The 10,848-nt window shown below is 38.4% G+C and overlaps 1 protein-coding gene across 1 annotated transcript; it reads left to right on the top strand.

Moving 5' to 3' along the window:
• Positions 1 to 2,177: 2,177 nt before the first annotated feature.
• On the top strand, positions 2,178 to 9,146 carry zgc:194312 (G-protein coupled receptor). The gene is made up of 2 exons (XM_007242068.3): positions 2,178 to 3,446; positions 8,713 to 9,146. Exons 1-2 carry the CDS (start codon positions 2,485 to 2,487, stop codon positions 8,771 to 8,773), a joined length of 1,023 nt encoding a protein of 340 aa, XP_007242130.3. The 5' UTR covers positions 2,178 to 2,484; the 3' UTR covers positions 8,774 to 9,146.
• Positions 9,147 to 10,848: the final 1,702 nt, after the last annotated feature.

Here is a 10,848-nt window from a genome sequence, read left to right as displayed (position 1 = left end):
AGTTTGTTCCTCCTTCCAAAAATCTGTTATCTTACATTCACTAAAACTTAGAAACAAACACAAACCATTTAGAGGGGCAGTTTCCCATTCAAAAAAAAAAAAAAAAAAAGTTTTTTTTTATTATTTGTTCAATGTTGTAGTCATTTTAGTTAAAGACACACTCTAGCCCCCCCCCCCCCTCCTCTTCACATAATGATATTAAGCTTCTTCAAACACACTTTTATAAACTCAGTTTAAAACTCCCTTTTTCATTTGTGTTTGGCTTTGTCCACTTCACCTTAAGTCCACCACATCTTGTTCACTGATCTCAACATACTCAACATCTCATCACACTGGGAGAGTTTTTTCCCAAAACATTTTCTCAAAAAAAGGCCTCACAAAATCTCAGAATCCGTTTCAAATCACTTGATAAACTGTGTGCCATCATACAAACTGTGCTCACATCTTGTTGGAATAGCCATCATTTGTTGTGATATTGCGCCTTTTAATGAACAGACAGGACAAATATATCACAACCAGTTGCTAAATACTAATATATGACATATAATGTTATATACACTCATGTAAAACTATATAGAACTTACAAAACATACATTTCTTCATTTGAACGAGGGACAGTAACAGATAACGTGTTGTTTCTCATGGCAGGGCCATTAAATGACATTTTTTAGCAGGATAATGATTGAAACACTTCCTGGGCCTGGCTGGTCACCAGAGTTATCACCACTGCATGCTATGCTTGACAACCTAGATTCCATATGAAACCAATATGCCTCTTTGCCCAACCATATGTCATCTTGTATGAAGGGTTTAGAAGCACCCAACAGGGTACTAGAGTCTTCTTTCATTTGTACATTTCCCAATAAACTTTCACTTTAAATTACAGCACTTCAATCCTTCATTTTTCAGACCCCTTTTCGTACATGTGGAGTTCGGTTGTATCTCACAAATACAATACTTCTGACATGATTTGAAGGCATCATTAAACATTTTCAACTAACTGAGATGCTATTAAAATGTGAGGGACCACGAGTGGTCTGCCACTATGATCTGAAGATCACTGTTTCAAATCTCAGTCATGCTGCTTGGTCATCAGCATCTGAGGGAGTCTGAGGGAGCACAATTTGCCTTGCTCGCTCTGGGAGGGAAGATGGTGCTCTCTTCTCACATCACTCCAAAGTTGATGTCGCTCAATACAGGGCCGCTGTGAGCTGATGTCTGCTAGCTGTCCTAGGTGATGCTACATCAGCAGCATGAGCTAGTCTTCACCCTCCTGGTAATGTATTGTATGTCTTAAGCACCTTTGAATTGCTGTTCAATTTTGTTGTAAACTATGCAATGTCTAAAAAGCTTAATTCTTATCTTATCTGGTTTTGGAAAAAAGGGATTAAATATGAATGGGTTTCCATGGCCAAGTAGCATCCAAGACCTACATTACCAAATGCAAGCAGGCGACATAGTGCAAATATAGTTTACATCACTACATTCACACTTTCCTTCCATTCCAACAACTCCTTCTTGGTGCATTATTTTTTTCACACCCCTTTCGGAGGCCTGGAGTTTGTTTGTATCTCATAAATACAATATTACAAACCTTTTTATCCCTTTGATGTGCAATACATGCACAACCCCTCTAATTTGCAACATAGGTCAAAATTACCTATACAGTCATTTATGTTAATTTATGTTTCTATGATATATCTTAGTAATATTTAAATTCAGTCATTCAGAATTAAAAGTATTCCTCATTTAATTTGTTGTTGATCTTTTACTTTAGGAATAAAATCCCTTTTTGCATCAAGACCCATCTAATGCACACATGGGTCACAAATGACCCACATTCATTTTCTATATATATTAATGTATGACTGAGGGTTTCTTTAGCACAAATCTTCTTTTTCCATGATAGGTGAAGTTACATAGAACATAAATGTGGGTCATTTCTGACCGATGTTGCGCATTAGAGGGGTAATGATACAAAAAGTATACATTCAATACTCAATGATTCAATTAATTTATTGCAAAAATTAAAACTCAGCCAGGTCACTTTTTTAACTCAAAGGATGTGATTATAGGATTTTGACTCAAGCTGCATAAAGTTAGTTGTACTTTTTTTGTTATTTTCACACACTTCCTCTCTCCGTCTGTCACAGATACTCACCACAATATATGCACACACACTCTGACACAGAGTCGGGAGAGGAAGAAGGCGAGGCGCGCGCGCGGGGTGTGTGTTCCTCAAAGCGCGGCGAACAGAGCAGAGCTAACTTACATCAGATCAGGAGCTTCAGCGCTTCAGAGGAACACAGCCAGAAAGAAGTTCAGAAACCAAACCAGGACCCTCTGGATCAGGACCACCATGATCACATGACCTTTTTTGAATGGATTTAAAGGGATTTTAATCTTTATTTTTCATCATCACCACCATGAACCGCAGACATGTGTTTATTTGACTGCGCGTGAGCCGCCGCCACCGCCGCTGTGATGTCGTGCATAAACGCGTCCAACTGCACGCTGGACGCGGCGGACGCGGCGGAGGCGGCCTCGTACGCGCCCGTGCGCGTGTGGGCGTCGGCGGCCGCCTGCCTCATCCTTTTCATCTTCAACCTGCTCATTAGCTGGACGATCGTGCGCGAGCCGCGGTTGCGCGGTCACGCGCGCTTCGCGCTGGTGGTGCACCTGCTCGTGTCTGCGTGCGCCTACTTCGCGCTGGGCTTCGCCTTCCACCTGCAGGCGTACAGCGGCGCGGGTCTGAGCCCGGCCTCGTGCGCCGCGCTCGTCATGGCGCTCACCACGAGCGCGTGCAGCATCCTGCTCACCATCACGGCCATGGCGCTGGACCGCTATGTGGCCATCTGCTTCCCGCTGCGCTACGGCGGCGGCGGGTGCCGGGGCGCGTGGCCGTGGCTGTTGGGCGTGCTCACGTGGGGGCTGGGCGCCGTGGTCCCGCTCAGCCTGTACGGGGACGTGTACCGGAGAGCGTCGGAAAACGGGAGATGCGACCGCGGCGCGCTGAAGGGCGGCGAGGTGCACAAGGTCCTGCTGATCTCCGCGTGCACGCTGCTCATCCTCTACAGCTACGCGCGCATCTTGTGCGAGGGCCGCCGGCTGGGCGTGCTGAACCGACGCAACCGCGCGGGCTGCCGGACCATCGCGCTGCACGGCGCGCAGCTGGCCGTCTACATTCTGCCCAACTTCGTCAACTTCGCGCTGCACGTGCTGCTGAAGTGCGGCCTGCTCAGCAGCGCTGCCAAGGAGCGCGCGGCCGTCATCGTCTTCGTGTTCTTCAGCCTGGCGCAGTGTATCGCGCCCGTCGTCTACGGCCTGCGCAAAGAGGAGCTGCTGGAGCAGCTGGGCCAGCGCTTCCCCCGCCTCAGCGGCAGACTCAAGACCCTGCTGGAGTGGACGGTCGGGCTGGTCCGGCCTCACGCGAGGACCCAGCAGAGGTAAGACTCACGTTCAACGTTCAACCGTTAAATTAACGTTGGTTGCATTACATTTTTTTATTATGTTGATGATGGAGAAACAACATCAAAACAACCTTCATTTAACATTCTGTTACTTCCATCTGTTTGGTTAATGTTGAAATTCACACATTGAACAAACGTTGAATCAACTTTGGCTGCATTACATCTTTTATAATGTTAATGATGAAAAAACAACATCACAACAAACTTAATTGAAAATGTTCTCATAGGTAACTATTGATTTAAGCTGAAGTCCTGACATTGACAAACGTCGAATTAACGTTGGGTGCATTTCATCTTTTATAATGTTGATGAAGGAGAAATAACATCAAAAAAACTTTATTTAATATTCTCTCATAGGTAACTATCGAATCGTGTTGAAGTTCAGACACTGAACAAAAGTTGAATCAACGTTGGTTGCATTACATCTTTTATAATGCTGATAAAAAAAAATCTCTCATAGGTATCTATTGGTTAATGTTGAAATTCAGACCTTGAACAAACATTTAATTTACGTTGTTTGCATTACAAAAAATTTAATGTTAATGATGAGAAAAAAAACATCAAGCAACCTTATGCCACATTCTCTCATAGGTATCTATGAATGTTTTAAAATTCTGACACTGAAGACATGTTAAATTAACATTGTTTGCATTACATCTTTGCATTACATGTTGACAATGGAGAAACAACATCAGAACAACCTTCATTTAACATTCTGTTACATCCATTTGTTTGGTTTTTGGTTAAAATTCAGACATTGAACAAACATTCGATCAAAGTTGGCTGCATTATCTTTTATTATGTTGATGATGGAAAACAACCTCAAAACAACCTTTATTTAATATTCTTTCACATGCATCCATAGGTAACTGTCAATTAGTGTTGACGTTCTGACACTAAACAAATGTCAACATTGGTTGCATTACACAACTTTGTGCTAGGTCACCATTACCCATATAAATGGGTAAGGGTAGTCCATTGGTTCCATGTTGGATCCACATATAACTATCTGTGCTGAGCAACAGCAGGGTCAGTGATGGGATCAAGGGAGGTTTGGGTGCCATCTTGTACACTGCAAGTGTGGCTGAAATGAGGCCCATGTGAGCTTATAAGTTGGTTGTAACAATGGGGTCCCTGTAACAACTCATGTACAAACCCATATGCCCACCTGGATGCAAATTCCCTATAGGGAAGTCAGTTTACTTGGTGGCCATCTTTGTAACCTGACTGTGTGCTTATTTCCAGTCATGCAAGACCAGCTTTCGCATCTGTTTGAATGGAGAGAGACCAAAATACTGGAAACCACACATCAGATCCCCATTTGAGAAATATATTTTAAATCACTGATATAATCTGGTATAAACACCACAAACAGTTTATGGCGTTCGACTTAATAATGCACATAAAATAGGTTCTTCGGCTTATTATGTCTACTGCGCCTGCACACATCTCCACAGCGAGAGCCTATTGGCTCTTTTTACAAAGGGTGGGATTTTTATCCTTGATAAGACATGCTTAGTATTTGGAGAAATCTCATTATGTTAATAATGTCTCTGCTGGCACTGCTGGAGCTGTTAGAGCTCAGGTTCTGTTACAAAAGTTACAAAGTTATAAAGTTACAAAAACGATTAAATAAAATGTACAGAATAAAATAATTATTAAATTCCATTTTCTGTAATCCATGTAAAGTTTCTGTTGCAGTTTGCTAACACTGGCATACAAGCTAAGTTACTTAGCTAGCTAACTCAATGATAGCTTTAAAAATTAACTCTTGGTTAGGCTTTTTATCACTCAGTGTTTGGTATTTTTTTGTGTTAGTGCTTCTACGTTAGTTATCTAGGTTAGCTAGCTAGCTAGCTAGCTAGACACTTAGCAGGTATTTTGATGGTAGCAATCTAGCTAACCACAATAAAGGACATACAGTATTAATAAAAGAAGAAACCTATTACACATATAACATTAAAATGTAACTACTTATATTGTCTTTATCTTAAACTATACATTAAACCACGCTGAACTGATTGAATATTTGCACCAGGAGTGGCATACATTTATCCAAAAGCAGTGTGTAAGACTGGTGGAGGAAAACATTGCAAGAGGCATAAATATGTTTTCTTTACATTATTTGAGGTCTGAAAGCTCTGCATCTTCTTTTTATGTCAGCTATTTTCTGCAAATAAATGCTCTAAACGACAATATTTTTTATGGAATTTGGGAGAAATGTTGTCTGTAGTTTATAGAATAAAACAAAAATGTTAATTTTACTCAAACATAAACCTATAAATAGCAAAATCTGAGAAACTGATTCAGAAAATAAAGGGGCGCTTTATTTTTTTCCCAGAGCTTTATCTTAAATTAAATAAATATCAATTTGTTTTGTTTAGAGTAAATAGTCAAATTTACTACATACTACTTATCAATGTCAGTAATCCTGCACATCAGAAGTAAAGTAAATAGCTTATTAGCTAGATAGAACACTGGAATATAAATTCTATCAATACTATGCCGATTACTGCATAATTGAATATACTGGCTATTTTCTCAAAAACAACCATCATTTATGTGGACTTTGCTGATTTATGATAACTGACCGTAGCTGTTTAGATGCTGAAGTGTGTGTCAGCCACCTGTCCTATTGATTAATGGAAATGACCAGATTTCATATGTAGTAAATCACTGTATTAGCACTATTAGCTTTGTTATAACTTAGGGCTGGGAGGTTAATCAAGTTGTTATAATGTGAAAAAAAATGTAAAGGAAAAAATTACTTGTGCATCACTTTAAATTGTGCTGTTTAAGAAATAAATTGCTATGTGAGAACTAAAAATTGTATAATATCAAGAAAACCCAGCAAGGTATCACCCAGCCATATTATAGCTTATGGCCACAAGCCAGATGTTGTATCACAAAAAAGTTAATTTAAGTATATTCTCATATTTTTTTTGCGGTAAACTCCGTTATTTAAAAATGACTTATGAATTCTGCTGATGGTGGTTCTGTCATGACCAGCAAATTGTGACTAAAACAAAATGAGCCTAATTTTTACACCAGCACCATACCCACTCCCCTGACCCAGTTTGACATCCAAATAAGAACCAGTCAGCACTGGTTCAGTAGTGGTCCCTGTCCACTAACGGATAGAATACCTTGTGCAGCAACAGATGAGCTACTGTCAGTAACTGCATACCAACAAAGTGTTTCCACTAGGAAACTTCTAGGAATGACTCAGTTCACCGAACACACGGGCAAAATTCCGGTCATATGAGTTAATGTTGCACTAGAAACTCACACTGGGTTTTCACATGACATAAAAACCTAGTGCAAACATTACGCAGAGCCTATTGTCAAATAGCCTTAAAATAAACCAACATTTTCCTCAAGAAAAATATGGCCTAGATAACACATATTACATTTTTACTTTGCTTACAAGGCACTACGTTTTGCCCAAACATATATACAAATACGTATTAACTGGCAACCTTTAGCCTATATATTATTAGCCAATGTAATAGTTGTAGTACATAAGCAAATTACAATTGTACATGTAATTGTAGGGGATTTTCAAGTGTAATGGCCATTACAACTTTATCTTTATGTATTTGTCTTATAATGTCATATTATTGCACACACACACTAGTCTTTAAGATGTGATGTTTTAATTCCTGTATTACTAAAGCCAAATCGACTGAGGTCCTGCCATACAACCAGCTCTACAACTAGGACTGATTTAAAAAAAAAGGGAAAAAATACATGCAAACACCTTCTACATCAGTTTTTTTGACATTAAATTAAGTTAAAGGTTATTATTATATATTACAATAACTAAAGCCTTTTTCAGGAAGATTCTATTCTGACATTCACCAATATTTTCTTATTTGGGATTTAGCAAAATACCCACAAGAGCAGAGCTGCCAGCAATTATGTGGTTAAAACATGAATCTGGTGCAGATTTAGATTTTTATCAAGAACAAATTTAAGCAAACAGGAAGATGGTGAATGAATTTTCATGTTCTTAAACATTTTCTTAAACACACAGGTGGTAGAAAATAAATGATTGGAACAAAATGCCATTTCATTTGACACATCTGTAAACTTAGAATCAGTTATCTTAGTTTTACTGACTTTGAGCTGAAGATCATAAAGAAATTAAGGCTCCGTGAGAAATTACCCTGTTTAGCCTTTCTTGAGTATTATTCTTCCTCTCAGCGCTTAACCAAAGCTGTTAAACAGTTTCAGTTTGACAGGTTTCTGCACCCTTTTGACTGCGTCTCAGAGCGGTATTTTCCAGTCTACAGCCTGTGTTTGTCTTTTCACGCCCCCCGTTTTAACAGTAGGATCCCCTCCACCACAAGACCACAGAGCCACATCTAACAAGCTAAATTTAGCCTGGAACAAAATAACTTCCCTTATGAACATTTTGTGCTTAACAGCAAGATAAACACTCAAGTACACTGTTCAAATTCTAAGTTCCTTTAAGAATCTTTGGAAGTTTTTTCATTGGAAACCGTGGAGGAACTTCTCAAGCTGCTTTGAGGAACCTTTAGGAAAAGGTTTTTAGAAAACAAAATGTATTCTGAAAGTATCTTAATAGGTTCCTCCAGTTTCAAATGGAAAACAATGACCGTATTATACTTTTAACCAAGTGTGCGGTCAAAAACAAATCCTGAGCATCAACGTGTTTTAAATTGAATTATTAATACTGTGTACAGCTCTAAAAAAAAACAAAAAAAAACTAAGAGGCCACTTCAGTTTCTGAATCAGTTTCTCTGATTTTTCTATTTATAGGTTTATGTTTGTGTAAAAAGAAACTTGTTTTATTCTATAAACTACAGACAACATTTCTCCCAAATTCCAATAAAAAATACTGTCATTTAGAGCATTTATTTGCAGAAAATGAGAAATGGCTGAAATAACAAAAAGATGCAGAGCTTTAGACCTCAAATAATGCAAAGAAAAGACACTTATGTTAATAAAGTTTTAACAGTTCAGAAATCAATATGGTGGAATAACCCTGGTTTACAGTTTTCATGCATCTTGGCATGTTCTCCTCCACCAGTCTTACACACTGCTTTTTGATGGTGCAAACATTCAAGCAGTTCAGCTTGGTTTAATGGCTTGTGATCATTAATCTTCCTTTTGATTATATTCCAGAGGTTTATTATGTGGTCTCTAATTTCGTCCATAGCTTTAAATGAATTGCTTTCCATATAATTGTTTTCAAAATATATCTTTTTCATTTCAGGCAGAGGAGATTGACATCAGAGACACTTTTATCGAGGGAGACATCACAGACGTCTGTATAACTGCCAGAGACATTAAACACGAGGAAGAGTGCAGAGGACTGTACATATTGCTTACCTGAGCCGTGAAACAATCTAAAGACTGAGGAACTCTAACTGATGAACACTGAACTAAAGGACTGCAGCTAAGTGGCAGGGATAAAGTTGAGAAGAGCTAAAAACTTGCTGTCTTCTTTTCTTCTACTAAACTGTGCTCCTGCATTACAGACGCTGTGAAGCTTCTTCTGCACTGTTGGAATGACCTGTATAAGAGGAATAACTGTTTGCTATTGTTCCTGTGAACTGCTTGGTTGGTGGATGCGTGTTGCTATTAGAACAAAACCTACCAAATTGGTACCTTCTAAGAAGAATAAATTTTCTGTTTTGACTTTTTAAATCCTTTTTACATTACTCTACATTACATTAAAAGTAAAAAAAAAAAAACATTTTTAGATCGGGCCTAAAGGAGGTCAAAGAGAAAAAAAAATGGGATAGAGGAGTGAAAGAGGGGAAGAAGGGGAATGAGGTTAGAAGTAGTTAGTTTGGTAGAGGTGTTAGGAGAATAAGTGCTCTTTGGAGAGCTCTGTCTTCAGGAGTTTCTTTACTGTTTGGTCATTTTGGATTATTTTTACTGGTACATTTACTCACAATGTTAAAAGAAGGATCTTGTTTTCTTCATGTGTCTTCAGTATCTGCATTATATCTACATAAGGCCAACCCACACAAACCAGGTGTAAACACACCCAAGACACATTTAAAAGACACAAGATACTAATCTGATCACACAAACCACCATATAACCCACGTTAAATCAGTGTAAACACAGATGCATTAGACAACAAAAACATATCATATTTCATCACACAGCAAACAGATTTCAGTACAAACAGACGCATTGGTCTACCAACTGTAAATTGTTTATATATTAATATACAGTCCAGATATTACTCACATACAGTGACCAGATGTCAGATAAAATCTAAATGTGGGATGGACTTTTGGTTTGAAATACACAACTCTGCATGAGGCAATTACTACTGCCTGTCCTGTCATACTAGGAGGAATATTAGTTGTCAAATTAGTTAACAGTCTAACACGCTAACCTCAGTTCTATCTCAGATAATGTTAGCTAGCTCATTTAAGCTAGCTAAAGTTAGTATGTTAGCTAGCTCGCCCCTAATATTAGCTAGCTCTCTATTAACCTTAGTTCTATTCCCGGATTAGAGGTTCACTATGGGTCACTGTGTTTCCCACAGGCATTAAACTCACTGATAATGTAATACCTACAGTAAATTTAAGACAATTTAACCTTAAAAACCCAGATTTTAATGATGCCTGAATCACTCTTTCACAATTACAGACCCATAAATCCTGGCATTGTCATCTTTGAATATGTCCGTGTCATCAGGGAAGTAAAAATCCATTGATGGAATAACCTGGTCAGCTGACCTCATTCTTTCAGCACATACTGTTGCTGAACCTAGACCTGACCAACTGCAGCATCAACCCCAGATCATTTAATTATGTCTTACGTCATTTGCATATGTTAAGACCAAACTCCTAAAGTGGTTAAAGCAAAACTCGAATTGTATCCATTTTAAATGTCAGTAACACTTTACAATTAAGGTCACAAAATAACAGTACTTACCACATTTATGAACATTGTTAAGTGGTTACGTAATGTCTCAACTAATAATTAATTGACACTAGATAGGACATTAACATTAAACATTATTCAGTTATGTTGCTAAATAATAGTAAATTGAGAGATAAGTTAAAATAACTGCAATGATTAATAAATTATAATTAGCTGAGATATTCTGGCACAATCTAGCACTTGAGGTTTGGTCAAATCAGTGTGTGATTTTGCTTAAGGTCTGCTCCCTTCAAACTTTTACCCTTTTAAAATAATTAAAAAATCTACTACAAACTACAACAGCTCACATTTTATCCTAAGTGTGCACTTCACTAGCAACTGGACGATCAGTGGATTTTTTTGATTACTTAATTTTATCAGCTGAATTGATTGATTGTTGTCTAGTTCCTCGACCAACAAAACAGCAAGTCAAGAATTAAGCTCTGGTAATGTAATGACATTA

The sequence above is a fragment of the Astyanax mexicanus genome, chromosome 8 (assembly GCF_023375975.1).
Source record: "Astyanax mexicanus isolate ESR-SI-001 chromosome 8, AstMex3_surface, whole genome shotgun sequence".
In the NCBI taxonomy this organism is placed as follows: domain Eukaryota; kingdom Metazoa; phylum Chordata; class Actinopteri; order Characiformes; family Acestrorhamphidae; genus Astyanax; species Astyanax mexicanus.
This window is presented reverse-complemented; position numbering and strand designations above follow the sequence as displayed.